The 16,724-nt window shown below is 35.4% G+C and overlaps 1 protein-coding gene across 1 annotated transcript in view; it reads right to left on the minus strand.

The window, feature by feature from the left end:
• TBX20 (T-box transcription factor 20) overlaps window positions 1-16,724 on the minus strand; it is a 58,197-nt gene that overhangs the window by 22,134 nt on the left and 19,339 nt on the right. Inside the window, exon 6 of the mRNA XM_060108388.1 lies at window positions 13,250-13,326. Within this exon, the coding sequence (XP_059964371.1) occupies window positions 13,250-13,326 (77 nt within the window). The remainder of the gene's footprint in view (window positions 1-13,249; window positions 13,327-16,724) is intronic.

The following is a 16,724-nucleotide window of genomic DNA, read 5'->3' on the forward strand; positions in this document are numbered from 1 at the left end:
GAGTAGGGGTTCTTAACAGATATTAGTGTAAAGGAAAACAGAACAAGAGTATGAATCTTGCTAGTTACCAAAAAAGTATAAAAAAAAAAGGTTCCTAATAAAATAGATCACATAGTAAAAGATTATTTATATAAAATACTTGTATATCTATTTAAACATAACAAAACAATATGCCACAACTAAGCCCAAACATATTACTATATACATTACATGTGTATTATATACTTACATAGTACAGATATATATATATATATGTAATAAAATACTAATGTACATTGTTACATAAAAACAAGGTGAAAATGTATAGAGTGTTAAAATTTAAGAAAAGCATATATAAACATGTATCTGCTTATATTAAAAACCATAATATATTATATTCTATTAAAAACATAATGGAAGGATAAACAATGCTTTTTCTTTTAATGGTTACCGATAGGAGAGGGAAGAAATAGGATGGAGGAGATATAGAATTTTGACCGCCTTTGAATAAGCCATGTTCTGTAGATTTGTCTTGGAACCATGTAAATTATGTATTAAATAACCATATAAGAAAATTATACATTTTTAAATTCCAAAAAATAAAAAATACAATAAAACAAATGAACCTAAATGTGTATCCTTAGGTTAGTGGTATGAACAAAAAACAAAACAAAACTTAAAAAAAACACAACACTCTAGTATCAACAGAATCTACACTAAGGACAAAAAGAACCACAAAAAGATTTTTAACTATTTTTAGTTGGCACATTGTTGGAGATATGCTGACATACATATTCTGAGATTGCTATGCTTCTCTATGCTGTGAGATAAAGCAAAAAAGGAGCAATGACAGAAGATTCTGTCATTCCTGGCGTTACTGAGAACTAGAGGCTCAGCATGAGAGAAAAGAAGTACAGATAAAAGGTCAGAGAGGTTAAGTAAAAACTTTATCATCCTGAATTGAAATAGAAAGTATCAGTATGAACTCAAGTAGAATTTTACCTTTAAAGTACATGTGGGTGTGCACACACATATCCTTCAAACTGAGGACAGAGACTATCTCTGGGGAGGGGGATTCTGAGAAGTGGAGGCTCACATTTGACTTACTTAAAGTTTGAGTACTGGATTCTTACACATTTTAAATATCATATTTTTCCATTTTAAAGTGCAAATTTGGAAAATATTTTCTAATTCCTTAACAATAAACTGGATGATGTTTTCGGAGTCTTTATAACACCAGCTTTCCCAAATGCCTTTTATACTGTTCTCTAAAGTCCCTGCAAGTTTTCTCTGAAAGAGGAAAAAAAATTACAACCTAGTTTTCAGTTATTCATTATAGTTGAGGCACAAGATTAGATGATGGATAAAAATAACATAGATAATTGAAATTTACAAAGAATCTTAAAAAGTATGCATCTCTGAAGTTATTACTCTGTCATCCTACTCTGTCATCTTTCTTCTGGCTTGAACTACAGGTGCTAAAATGACCCTAAAGCATGTCTCAAAATCTACCATTGTTGGGCTTCCCTGGTGGCGCAGTGGTTGAGAGTCCACCTGCCGATGCAGGGCACACGGGTTCGTGCCCCGGTCTGGGAAGATCCCACATGCCGCGGAGCGGTTAGGCCCGTGAGCCATGGCTGCTGAGCCTGCGTGTCCGGAGCCTGTGCTCCGCAAAGGGAGAGGCCACAGCAGTGAGAGGCCCGCGTACCGAGAAAAAAAAAAACAAAAAACAAAAAACTATCATTGTAAAGATAGGAAGGATAAGGTGTTGGCAGAGATCAGATCTCACCAGCTTTGTCAATTAGCATCACCATATGGGCCTCAAAATGAAATTCTGAGTTTCTTCATTTTAAATACCATCCTAAGGAGGTAAAGTTTCTGGGTAGAAGTTTTCCTTGCTGCCAACATTTCCACAGCCCCTTAAAGCTCTAAGCCTGTGATCAGCAAACTTACTCTGTAAAGGCCTGGTAGAAAATAGTTTAAGCTTTGCAGGCCTTAGGATCTCTGTCAGATATACTCAGCTCTGTCACTGTAGCATGAAAACAGCCACATACAATACATAAATTGAAAAACGTGACTGTCCTGCAGTAAAACTTTATAGACAATAAATTTTAATTTTATATTATTTTTGCATGTCACAGAATGTTATTTATAACTTTTTCAACCATTTAAAATGTAAAGACCATTCTTAGCTTGTGGGCTATACCAAACAGGTGTCAGACAGCAGGGTTTGCCAACCCCTGCTCCAAGCTATTTACCTGATTAGAGATGGGCCCCACTCACCCCACACTCTTGGGAAAACCTTACTCTTCATGAAAACCTTACTGCCTCAGAAACTCCACAAGCCAGCTTAGAGCTGTGTTAGAACCAACACTGCTTGCTTTCTAGCACCAGAAGTCATTATTTAAGACCTAGGAATTATCCATAAACTGAACTTCTTTAGCAAACCTGCCAAAATGCTTGCTGCTCCATGGCTTGATGCAGGTAAAACTATAAATTTCCAGAATAACAGATTTGCAACTTTGTTTCCTGAAGTTTTCTTCTTCATCTAAACTAATAGTGTTTGAGCTCTGAGCAAGAAGGCCTGATTCCCTCTGGGCTTGTGTCCAGATTTCATGTGTTTGAAAGTTTTGTTCAATCCCAGGGAGTTTTAAACATATTTTATAGAGACTCTCAGTGTGAAGGGAGAGTGCCAACTACATACTCTGACATTTTAGCCACAGGAAAGGAGTGAGGGAAGCATCAAACAGCGTGCGGTTCATCGCTGTACAGGGAGGGAAGCTACTTGGGGGGATGGGGAAGAAATGAAAAGCCCTCTGTCAGAGCTTCACCTAAACCCCACCTTGGAGCAGCAGAGATTAATGATAAAGGCAGATCTTTGATCAGTTGATGAGAAGCAGATTCTTACACTGCTGGAGGCCATGAGGAAGGGATCCCACAGCAGCACACTCTCAGCTAGCACACTGTGGTCTTGGTACACTGAAGGGTGCGGGGCTAATGACCACCACCGGCTCTGGAGGAGGGCCATGAGGTTGCTTTGCTGGGCATGGAGAGGGAACAGCTGATTTCCAGCTGCTGAGGCAGACAGGGTAATATAATCAATGCAAAGTTAAAACTCCCTTTTCCAAGGCTCTCTCCACCTACCTGCAACAACTTCCTAACCCAAACAATAATTTTATTTCCAAATTGGCACACTCACAGTAAGTTTAAATTATTACCCCTTCTTCAGTCTGCACCTGCAAGATTAAACAAAGAGCCACATGATTTTATTCACAATTAATCTCAGCTCCTGACGCTAAACAAACAGACATCCCATTCTATACATGAGCTAGAGAAAGATAATTGGAATTACAAAACACTCAGCAATTCAAAAGAAGAAAACTAATTTTTAAAAGCAGAACAAGTGATCTCTTTTGAAACAGACTTGTTCCAAGAAACAAATGTTTTAAGTCTCTAATTTGTAGTTTCAAGTTTTTAGTGAGATTTAAGAAGACCCTATACTAATAAAGCAGGGACTAGCAGGAATGAAAAGAATACAATCTGGAAATGTAAAAGTATACTTGAAAGTGACAAAATAATAATTACCACATTTTAAAAGAACCCAATAAGGAGAGCAAACAGAATACCGGATGCTGTAGAAAACAGAATCAACAATTAGAAGACTCATATAGGAAATTCTTCCAATATCAGAGTAAACAGTTAAATAAAAATTATTAAGCAAAAGATGAAAGAAATAGGGAATAGATTCAGGAGTTGTAACATTTATATAATAGGAATTTTAGTAGGTCTGAATAGAGCAGAACAATTAGAAACAAAAAGAATGAGGAAGAGGAGAAAAAAAAAAAACAAGGAGAAAATTTTCCTGAGATGAGTAACGAACGACTTGAGTTTTCAATTGGAAGGGCTCAGTTGTATTGTAAATACGAATGAAAAAAATTTACAACTGAACAAATACTGGTACAATTTCTGAATTTCAAAGGAAACTTTCTAAAAGCATTTTTATTAGATAGGAAAAAAAGGTAATTTTCCAACAAAGGAAAGACAGTTTAGCATCAGCTTTATCTACAGTATTTAAAAACTAGATGACAAAGGAAGGTTGAAAGAGTTCTGAGGAGAAAGACAGTGATGCTAGTCAGGTTATAATAATGGCAGCAGATCCTTTCAGATATGTATAAACTGATAAAAAGAGGGTCACCCATATATCCTTCTTCAACCAATTACTCAACATTTATCAACAACTGAGAATAAAGTCAGAACACAATTCCAGTAATCAGAGTATAACAGAAGAAATGAGCATTAAACAATGAAATGAGTATGACTAGAATTAAATTTAAATGATTATGGTTGATGTATTTGTGATCCTTACATTAACATTAAGAAAAAGAATTGAAAAAGAAGATAAAGAAGATACATGAATAAAAAGCTGGATTTTAAATCCCAGATTTTTTAAACCAAAACTATAGGTTGAGGGAGGGGTAGTACAAGGAAAAAAATCACATACTAAATATCTCCTATTTTACAAGAAAAGAAAATGTATAGTTTCATTCCTAACAGTAACAGAGAAATATCAATTTTACAATTATGTCTTTCAGAATTTAAAAGCATAATTATATTAAAAAGAAATATAATGAACATTAGAGAAAGGACTTTGGTTTCAGACAAACTAACCTGGGTGTGAGGCTCAGCTGTCACAAATTACCATATGTGAATTTGAATAAAGTATTAATCTCTTTAAGCTTCAGCTTAATAGGGATGATAGTCATTCTTTATTATAGAATTATAGGGATGATAATCATTCTTTATTATAGAATTATTTTGAAGTGTAGCTGAAATAAAATGTGTCAACTGCATAGCTCACTGGCTGACACGTGATGGCTGTGGAATGTTAACTGTAATAAAAGCGGGGTGGGGTGGGGGGTGGTGCTGGGACTTGATAAATTTAACAAAAGACAGGAAGAGAAAATAAGGGGTAAAACAAATAGTTGAATTAAACAGAGAGCAGAAACAGAAAAAAACAATACAAACATATCAGTGGTCATAATACTTGGAGATAGATTAAAATTTTCGACTAACACACAAAGACCTTCAGACAAATTTTTAAAAATACAGATACTCTGTATGACATTTTTAAAGACACATCATTATTTACTCAACAAATATTTGAGTGTTTACTGTGTACCAGGCACTATTCTAGGCTCTGGGGATATAGTAGGAAGCAAAAGACAAGGCATTGGACCAATCAGATATTGGGGGCTGCATAATCTAGGCAGAGGGTAAGTAAGTATAAAGGCCCTAACTGGGGCTAAGATGGGCCTGGGCATGTTCAGAGGAAATTGAGCAAGACAAAGGTAGGTGAGTTCAGAGAGATAACTGGGAGGGCTGGAATCAGATTCTATGGGACCTTTCAGGCCTTGTCTGGACTTTGGATTTTACTGTGAATGGGAAGATGAGTCACTCTGAGCAAGAGTGATGTGATCTGACTTCCTTTCTTTGATAAGATCATTCTGATTGGTGAACTGAGAATGGACTTAAGAACAGTAAGAGTGGGAGTAGAAAGATCAATTAGGAAATTAATGTAATAATTCAGGAAAGAGATGATATTGTCCTAGATAAGAGTGGTAGCAGTGAGAATGGTAAGAAGTAGTTGAACTCCTCTGGATATAGTTAGAATGATTAGTTGCCTGCATGTGGAAAGAGAAAGAGGGGCCAGCAAGGGTGACACCCAGTCTTTTGGCTGGAGCAGCGGGACGGATGCAGCTGAGAAGGGAACTGTAAGAGGAGAGCAGGTGTAGAAGAGTGTGGTTGGGCATCCTGTTGTAGGTGTGAGGTACCCTTAGCAGAGACGGAAAAGTAAAAGAAATAGCCAGCCAGAGCTTTGACGCTAGAGAGGCCAGAACCAGAGATGTAATTTGATAGTAGTCAGCATATAATGGCATTTAAAGGCATGAAACTGGTGATATCACCCAGGAAGGGGATGTGAACTGAGAAGAGAAGAGGTCCAAGGACTAAGGCCTGGAACACATTACTGTTTACAGATGGAGGACAAGGGGAAGAACCAATAAGGGGATGGAGAAAGAATGGCCAATGGAGTAGAATAAAAACCAGAGATTGTGAGAGATCTTGGAAGCAAAGAGGAAAAAGGGAGAGAATAAACAACAGTGTCAAACCCTGGTAATACGTGAAGTAAGATAGAACTGAGAATTGACCATTGTGGTTAGCAATGGGGAGTTCACTGGTGACCTGGACAGAGGTGGACTGGTGGGGTAGTGTGGGTGAAACTCTAAATGACGGGGTAGAAGAGACAACGGGAAGAGAGGAACTGAGAAGAGAATACACACAACTCTTTTTAAGGAGCTTTACTATAAGAAGGAGTAGAAAACTGGGAAAATCAGTAACTCAAGAGATACATGGCATCAAGAGAAGGTTGTTTTTTACTTAATGAAAGAAATGTCAAGATATTTGTTTGATTATGCAAGAGAAAGAGGGGTCTATTGCTGTAGGGACAAAAATTTTTAAAAATTGAAAGGCAAATAAAAGCAAAAAATGTTAAGGTATACCAATATAAGATGAGACAAAGTAGAACTCAAGACAGGCATTAAAAGGGATAGAAGTAAATGATCATTTGACTGATAAATTATGGAACAAACTAAGAAAGTAGTTAAAGAAGTATTCCTCAAAAGAATAGTGCACCCAGATGAATTTACGGGCAAGACTGTAAAGTATCACTTCTTTGGATTTAAACTGATCAAACAATAAAAAGAAGGAAGATATTTCAGTTTATTCAAACAAACTAGCAGAAACCTGATACCAAAGACTGACAGAGAAGGAAAGAAGAAACAAAGTATATCTCTGTTATGAAGACTGATACAAAAAGTCTTAAATAAAATATGAGTGGAAGGGTAAGCTGTGACAAAGCGAGAGAGAGGCATGGACATATATACACTACCAAACGTAAAATAGATAGCTAGTGGGAAGCAGCCGCATAGCACAGGGAGATCAGCTCCATGCTTTGTGACCGCCTGGAGGGGTGGGATAGGGAGGGTGGGAGGGAGACGCAAGAGGGAAGGGATGTGGGAACAGATGTATATGTATGACTGATTCACTTTGTTATAAAGCAGAAACTAATAATAAAAAAAATAATAAAAAAATAAAATATGAGTAAGTTAAATCCAGCAATATATTACAAGAAAAACAGATAAAATCCAGATAGGATGTATTCCAGAAATACAAGGATGGCTCAACATAGACAGTATGACTAGAATTAATCATATTGTTATTTAAAAGTAGAAAAATAATTAAAATTGTCTCAGTGGATGTTAAAAGAGCATTTAATATAAATTCAGTTAACATTCAGGATAGCAAAAAATTCTTAATTTAGGCATACCTCAATATGATAAAGTATATCAATCTGAAACCAACAGCCAATGAAAACCATATGTAATGATAAAACACGAGGCATTACTAAGTAAGTCAAGGACAAGAGAAAAATGCTAACTATCATCACTTTTTAATAGTATTCTGGAAATTTTAGTCAGTGTAATAAAACAAGAAAAAGACATTGTTAAAGGCGTAAATCCTAGAGAGAAAACAATAAAGTGATCATTTTTGCAAATGATATAGAAATCTAAGTAGATAACTCAAGAGACTAAAAGGAAAAATTGTTAAAACTAATTTTTTTAAGTTCAGTAAAATGGCAGGATGCCAAAGACATGTAGGAATCAATAGCTTTTTACAGACTAGACTGATTTCTAATTAAAAATTCTAGTACATTCTAGACAAAAGAAAGGTAACGTGAGCCACATATGTGATTTTTAATAGTCTAGTTGTCACATTTTAAAAAAGCAAGTGAAATTAATTTTAGTATTTTATTTAACCCAGGATGTCTCCAAAATATTATTTCAACATGTAATCAATATCCTAAAACTATTGTTGAGATACTTTCAGTCTCTTATTTCATACTAAACCCTAAAAATCAATGTTTGGTTTTTTTTGTTGTTTGTTTTTGTTTTGTTTTGTTTTTTGGTGCCTATGGTATTTCTTAATATGGAATAGCCACATTTCAAGTCCTCACTAGCCATCTGAGGCCAGTGGCTATTGAACTGGACAATGTAGCTATGTGCCTAAGAAACTGTGTAGGACTTATAAACTTGAAAATACCAAAACTTCTAAAGAACATAAGAAGAGGTTTCAGTAAAAAGACAAACATATGACATACTCCTAGAAGTCTCAATACTGTAAAGATATCATTTTTCTCCCCCAGATTATTATATAAATTCAACACAAGCCCAATCAAAATTCCAATGATGTTTTTTGGTAAGACTGGACAAAATTCCAGAGACTGGAAGCATAAATGTCAAAGAATGTCAAGAAAATTTGAAAATGACAAGTAAAAAAGATCTAGAGTTTGTCATATCAGATATCTATACCTATCATCAAATATTTATATATTATACCAATTTACCAAAATTATAACAGTACAATACTGGCAGATCAATAAAGAGACTAAAAACAACTATAGGTAAGAATTTAGTATATGATAAAGGAGAAATTTTTTAAAAGTGGGATGGAATATGTTAGTAAATATATAGTTTTGGGGCCACTTATAAAAAATATACAATGACATCTATTTTATATTTTATACAAAATCAATACTGCATGAGTTAAGTATTTAAATAAAAACCTAGAAAGCAATAAAATGATAGAAAATCTGTAGTTGAATATTTACCTATTTATGTTTTTTTGGACTAGAGAATCTTTTTAAGATAGAAATCATAAACAGAACAATACATTTGGTGATGAAATATTCTATTTATCAAAAACATAAGTAAAAAGCTAATTTCAAATGGATAAAATAATTCCAATATATATGAACAATAAAAATATTAATACATAAAAACAGCTTTTATAGATGAATAAGAGAAAAGATGAACAATCCAAAAGAAAAAAACAATGGGTGAAGGACATACATAGGTCAGTTTACAAAAGAGAAATACAAATTTTCACCTATCAAATTGGCAAAGATAACAAGATGATCATGTTTCACAAGTGTGCAAAGAAATGGACATCTTGATCATGACATGGACAATCTTTCTTGAAGGAAACTTGGCAGTATATATGAAAAGCCTTTAAAACATGCATATCTTTCCATTTATATGAGGTACCTAAACTAGAAAAATTCATTGAGACAGAAAGTATAATAGACATTACCAGGGGCTGTGGAGAGGAGGAGTAGAGAGTTACTGTTTAATGGGTACAGATTTTTTGTTTGGGATGTTGGAAACATTCTGGAAATGGATATGGTGATGGTTGTATAACGTTATGAGTGTACTTAATGCCACTGAATTATACACTTAAAATGTTCAGGGCTTCCCTGGTGGCGCAGTGGTTGAGAGTCCGCCTGCCGATGCAGGGGACGCGGGTTTGTGCCCCGGTCTGGGAAGATCCCACATGCCGTGGAGCGGCTGGGCCTGTGAGCCATGGCCGCTGAGCCTGCGCGTCCGGAGCCTGCGCTCCGCAACGGGAGAGGCCACAGCAGTGAGAGGCCCAAGTACCGCAAAAAAAAAAAAAAAAAGTTCAAAATGCATATTTTACCACAATTAAAAAAAATTCCATTGCGTGACTATAAAAATTTATTAAACCATTCTCCTATTGTTGAACATTCAGGTTTTCCCCAAAATTTAACAATTAAAAATAACATTATGGTTAAAATAATGTGTATCCTTTTACACAGCATTTTTATTTGTTAGTATTTATCCTATAGTAATAATGAGTAATATGTGTAAAGATACACATTTTACTTCCTGGCACTGTTTGTAATAACAAAGAGTGGGAAACCTAAGTAACTAACATTATAGGATTGGTCAAATTATTGTACACAATGGAAAATTAGACAGCCATTAAAAAGTATACTACAGACATATACCTATTGATATTAAGGGGAAAATGATTAAAAATAGTGTGTGTGGTAAACTTCAAAGGAAGTTAATGTTCATAGGTGCATAGGAAATTATCTGGAAGAATATATAAGTTTTTGCCAGTGGTTATCTCTTAGTGAATGGGATTTTGTTACTTTTTTTATGCACTTTTTCTTGCTTGTCAGTATTTTTCTGCAATAAGCATGAACTCTAATTGTAAAAAACAAAGCAAACAAACAAACAAAAAAACCTAACAGAACTTAATTTTGAACATTTAAATATCTTCATAGTCATTTCTCCTTTCTCAGAAGTAATATCATGCCTTCACTTATTATACAAAGTGCCCCTTCCCTCCCCACAAAAGAAAAACCAACTGATAGAGTGTCTGTAAGTATTATATGGCACCAGCAGATAATTCTTTCCCTGAACTAAATAACTATAAATTAGATTATATTAAGAAATCCTTTTGAGCTTTTGATTTGCTTCTTGGCTGTCCATTGTAGGTATATGTGCAAAGCATCTAATGAATGTGCAAAGCATCTAATGAAAACACTTTCTACTTTTGGTAATGAGATGAGTTGCCTTTTATAACTGAGGGAGATGCTGTCCCTGGGAGAAGGCTGCACATATGAGACATTCAGGTATCTGATTGGAACCTCATAAAATGAGAGCAAGAAAACCAGAATGCCCTTTAGAGTATCCTCAAAGTTTGTGCAGATGTAGAAAGAATAATACTGTGAGTTAAGAGGTATAAAGCAAACAGATCCAATCCTAAAGGCATTTTTGTTTGGGTGTCCCACATAGTAGCTGTAAATCTGGAACAGGAAACTTGAAATCATTAAGGTCACATATTTATAACATCATATTCAATTAGGTTAGAAAAGTGCAATTTCTGTCATCATGTCCTAAAAAGATGTGTTTTTCTCTCAGATCTCTTATTTAAAAAAGCTCTCTATATTGTTACAAATAGGGCTGTTTTCAGTCAGTTACAAGGAGCAATTCAATTACTAGATGGTTTAGTGCAGTAACTGACTCCAGACTAATTTAATTTCTTTAGGTCTCCAAAGATCAATTGATCTGATTTGTCCTATCCCCAAAGGCTGCTTAGAAAAAAATTCAGACTGAAATACCTGGAAATGAAATCCAAAACCTTGGCCAATTTCACACTACTTAGGTCATCTTGCAAACTTGCAGCTAGTCACATAAGATGCTCTCTTGGCCCTCAGACCATTGAAAGCTTTTTAGCTTCATGTACATGTGAGTGTTCCCCACATCAGGATGTTTATTAAATAAGTGGAAAATGTGGCTGCGTGTGTTATCAAATCCGTCGCTCTAAAGGGTAGTGAGTCTGGGTATTTGTCTCTCATGAGCACAAGTGCAACAAAAGGGGCTATTTTTACTCTAGGAGTAGTTCATTAAGACTATTAAAAGTAGCTTAGATGGGGTAAAACTATGCTTATCTAATAAAATATAATTATTTTACATTTTGAGATTTAGAAGTGCTTTCATAAATGTCATCTTACATGGTTCTCATAATAAACCTCTGAAGTAAGCAGGGTTATTTTCTCCATTTTCTAGATGAGGAAACAGGCTCAGGGGTTAGGTGACTTCTCTAGGATCACTCAGGCAGGAAAAGGCAGAGCTGGGGCTCTAACCCATGACTTTGTCTGTATATACCATGCTCAGCCACTGATTAGAGACAGAAGATATGATGCCCACTGTAAAAACACATCACTTACTTCCCGACTGAGCCACTGTTTTCATTCTTGCCTGACCCCTGACTAGAATGGAGAAAAAGTTCACTTATTAAAATCCCACTTGCATAAACCCAGTCTGAATCAGTACCTCTGGCACTCCAGAAATAGGAGATAAAAAAGGCCACACCTAAATGCAAGTAGCCTTTGTAAATGCACTCCTTTGTCACCCACTCTGCTGATAGCACTTTCTCACTGACTTGGGTCTTATGACCTATTTGCACACCTATGTCCCACCTAAATGGAGAGTTATCTCCTTGCCATCTCTCTGCATTTTGCAATGGATTTTTCAACAAGCTCAAGTTTCTTTCCCTGATCTCTCAATACCCCACAATCACTTGTCAAGCACTCCAACTAATTAATCTTTTCTACTCAGATGCCACAGTTCTACCCAACTTTCAGTCTCTCCTGCTGGATACTTTGTCTCCCCACCGAGCTTCTATATCTGTTCCCACAAGTCAAAACCACACGCCTATGCTCTGCCATTTGGGAAGGATGAGGGAAGGATAAGACAGATGTTGCTAAAACATGTAATTATCCTTTAATTTGAGTTTCCAGGACAGGTTAGAGAGAAGTGCTGAGGTCAGATGTGAGCATGTGGTAGGTAACGAAGAGTGTGGCAGAAACACGTAGCAGTTGGTAGGGAAATCACACAAAGATTTGGAGATAAAGTAACCCAGAGGGCTGGTAGCTAGGGTACCCCACCTGTCAATAAAGATTCCAGGCCACATTAAAGATTAGATACAGAAGATGAGTAAGATCTGATGATCTAATGTGTGAAATGGTGACTACAGTTGATAACATTGTATTATATAATTCAAATTTGTAAAGAGAGTGGAACTTAAATGTGCTCACCAAAAACAAAAACAGAATAAGTACAGAAAGTTACATAGTATGTTTAAGGGATACAAATAATCTTCTCCTTGAAAAAACCATATTTTGGCATTCATTTTGGGCAAACTGTGCATCTCAATATAGTCATTACTTATCACGTAGACAGTCTCACACTGTGTGAACCATTTCAATTAAATAAAAAGTGGGGTAAATTACGGCACATGATTGTCACTTGCCTTCTTAAAGGTCCTGAGATCTGATAGCTTTCCTATTAAGTATAAGCAGTCTATGCTGTAGGTAAAATATACACCTTGATTTAAATTGCCTCTCCTTGTTCCAAAATTCCAAACTACCTTTATAGTCTCTATGTTAACAAATATATCCACTTCAGAAGGCAAAGGCTATTAAGAATCTATTTCTCTGTGGATTGCCACTCAAGACATGAAGCTTAATATCATCTAGAGGACTGTGTCTTTGATAACAAAGAAGCCCACTGAAAAAATGTCCTGTCCAAAGAAACCACTTCACTCAGAAATTGAGTGTAGAATAGATCCAGCTGCAGCAGCTGTCAAAGCTTAAGCAGTTGCCTATCTACAGGGTTTATAACTGGAAGGGAAGGTGGGACAGAGAACTGGAGACTATACAGAGTATTGGAGACTATATACAGTGAAGTTATGGCTCTTTGGTGTTGAAAGGAGTGTGCTCTTACAAACTAGTGCTTCTCTTTATCTTATCTGGGCAAAAAAGTAAACAGAAAATTCTCATTACCTCTCAATGTCAGTGAGCCTGGAGGAGTCCCGGAATCCTTTGGCAAAAGGGTTACTATCTATTTTCAGCTTGGTTATCTGGAAAGGGAAGAAAGGGTAACAAAACAGTATCATTTCCATGGTCAAGGAAATAAAATCAGAAATAAAAAGTTTGTTCATTTTCCATCATGGCACCCCAAGAATATCTTAATGTCTCTCAGTATTGTGATAGAGGTTAAAATTGCTAAGGAAGTTCACAAGAGGCCTAAATTGGGGGGAATGGTCAGAGAAGGCCTCAGAGAGAAGGAAGTAGTTGAGGACAGACTGGTCCTAAAACAGGCTGGAAGTCAATGGATAGAGACAGTTTGAAATGGGGGCCTTTTACAAACAGTGTGGCTGCTGTGTGAAGTATTTAAGAGAGTAGTGAAAGGCTAGAGCTCGTCTAGAAGGCCAGCATTGGTGGGTAATGGGGAATAAAAACAAGAATGTTACCTCATGCTGACTTGGCAGCCTCATTTGTTAATACCATGGGTACCTATATATACCATAATGGATACCACCTAAATATATGATATAAAACTTTCAGCTTATAAATTTACCCCTGTTCCCTTCTATCTGACTAAATAAGAATCAAATTAGTGGGTCTCTTATTATCCTCCCATATAATGTTACTTACAGACTCTATGCTTATATGGAAAAAAAATATTTCCTAATAAGAATCATAGTCTGAAGTATTAAGTGTCTATGTTGTGCTAGTCATAATTCGCACAATATTAATCTAGAAAGAGCCATTAAAATATATGCACTGCACCTTCATGGAAAAATGTTAGGTTACAAAGAAAATAAATAAATAAATAAATAAATAAATAAATAAATAAAACACTGATTAAAAGATGCTCTACTTGCAAAATTCCTGAGTCTTAAGAGCTAAAAGGAATGGAGAAAAATTATTGGAATTAGAACCACAGACACCTTTAAAGAGAGCCATAACTCATTTGTGTCAAAATGAGAACCCACATTCATCTTTGGAAAGAGAGACACACACAGAATAGTCTTAACCTGGAAAAAAAGTTATAGGTTGAGGGCGGCATGCCTTCCTCTTTCAAAGTAAGGAGTAAACACAATCAAAAATATATCTATTTTGAGATATATATATATATATAATAGTTTGAAATACTATTTTGCCAATAAGCAACTTTTCCTTTGATCAGAGTGTATCTACTTTTCATTTTAAACTATTAACATCTAAAGAATTGCTTTTTTCATTACAAAAGAAAGTCTTTTTTTTTTTACTTTTCAAGTTTTCTTAATGTGAGCTAACCAATGTACAAGCTGCAAAAAGCTATTTACCTCACTTAAAATAGAACTTCCCACACTATCCTTACCAGAGAGACTGCACTTCTCTATCATTAACACTGGCAAGTTGTAAGATTGATTCTTTGATATTAGTTTTTAAGGGCACTTGACAGTGCCTCAGAAATGCTCATTTTTGTCCCATGCACATTCACTCTAGAGTAGCCAAAAATAAAATTGCTAATTTCCTTTTCAGCTTAGTTAATGGAAGATGGGAAACAGTGAAGGAAATAAGCTAGATAAGTAAGAAAACTGTTCTTAATGGACAGCAACAGGACTTTGTGTGCATAGAAAGAAATATACAGGAACCACTGAGGTTGCCCCTAAAGTATGGCCATCAAGAGTTTGTAGAGAACCTTCTCTCACACTCAGACACCCCTTTAATTAAGGGCATGGATTTCTAAAGGGTGAAGTCTATTTTAGCCATTCTTTCAGACTAGGATTTAGTATTAAAGGTCAGTTTTCAGGGCAGAGGCAAAAAGTTTTATTTGTTTGAAATAAATTACAAACATCTTCTAAAGCCCAAGCAGTCAATATATTCTAGAATTATAAAACACCAACAAGATTTTTAAATCCTCAAAAATGGGATTTCTTTTATTATCTTTTTCTACTGAATAATTATAAATGAAAATACTTTAGATTTCTAAAGTGCTTTATAGTTCATGAAAACACTTTCACAATAATTTATCAACAGAAATGAGATCACATGGTCCCTAAAATTCCATGGAGCAGGCAGAGGCATACATAGAACTGGAAGTGGTTTAAGTGCCACTAAAGAAGCTGGCACCACATCCCCTGCAGTGTTAGGTGACGTTAAGTGTGAACCAAACCCAGATAAAAGCTTCAAACTGAAACTGTAAGATACAGCAATAAAGTTAAGTCTTCAAGTTCGGTTCTTACAAGCTCATTTATAAAAACTGAATGGATTTGCCAATGGATAAAATTTTCTGAAGACAAAGGCAAATAATATCTGATGGAGAAACTAATTTTGAACGAAGTCCTTTTGCAGCCATCCCTCTAAAATATGAACCATATCAGGAATTTCTGGTGGTCCAGTGGTTAGGACTTGGCGCTTTCACTGCCAGGTCCTGGGTTCAATCCCTGGTCGGGAAACTAACATCTTGCAAGCCACGCAGTGCAGCCAAAAAAAATTTTTTTAATAAATATAACAAAAAAATGTGAACCATATCAAGCTTTGAGTCTTTATAAACTTAAAGAATAGAAAATATTATCTATCTGTTATAATAGTTAAAGAACCACCTTTGATCCACTTTGTCCCTGAAAAGGATTTTGAGAATTGTATTTGTTGTTATTTATATTTCCAGGAGGTAGACTGTTGGCTCAGAATGTGATGATTGTGGAGTTGTCGTAAAAAAATAAATATTCTCAGTGTGTGTGTGTGTTAGTTGCTCAATTGATGTGTCACCATATCTAGTATTACTGCCATAACTTTGAATGAGGAAGTGAATCAAATTCAACACAAGTTTTCAGATTTCTTTGGAATTTTCTTTCATTTATTAGAACTTTCTCTTTCCAGTATCTTTTTGGTCCTTCTTTCATCATCCCCAAAAGTATCAATGGTAACTTTTTGACTTTACATTTGATATAATTTCAAACTGAAGGGAAGTTTCAAGAATAGTACAAGGTGTACTCATACAGCTAGATATACCAGTTGGTTGAGCAGTGATTTAACTTTAGTGTGTTAATTAGAAAAGGAGCTCAAGAGAGTAATCAGGTATTTACTTTCTCTACGGACTATTTTATCTAATTCCAGGAAAAAAAATTGCTTTTGGAAGTTAGAGAAAAAAACCTGAATGGATCTCTTACTACTAAAATTGTATGGGGGCCCTGAACTAACCACTACAGTCTTGAACAGGCTTTATGGAGTACTGATTAGCAGTACAGGGACTGTGGATAGACTTCTTAGTGAGCCCACCGTGCTCACTGTGATATCACTAGACTCTGAATCTACTGGGGTGTCAAAAATAAGCACCCCAGAAATGTTTGTTTGAACTTTGCTTCAAGGACAAGCAGTCAGAAATATGATTTCATATGTTTACCAGTTATAAGACTAGGTGAAATTCTTGAGTTTACATAAAAAGCATTTTGTTTTCTATTTTAAGATAAAGTAATTTTTAAATAGC

Source organism: Mesoplodon densirostris, chromosome 9, assembly GCF_025265405.1.
Source record: "Mesoplodon densirostris isolate mMesDen1 chromosome 9, mMesDen1 primary haplotype, whole genome shotgun sequence".
NCBI classification, from domain to species: domain Eukaryota; kingdom Metazoa; phylum Chordata; class Mammalia; order Artiodactyla; family Ziphiidae; genus Mesoplodon; species Mesoplodon densirostris.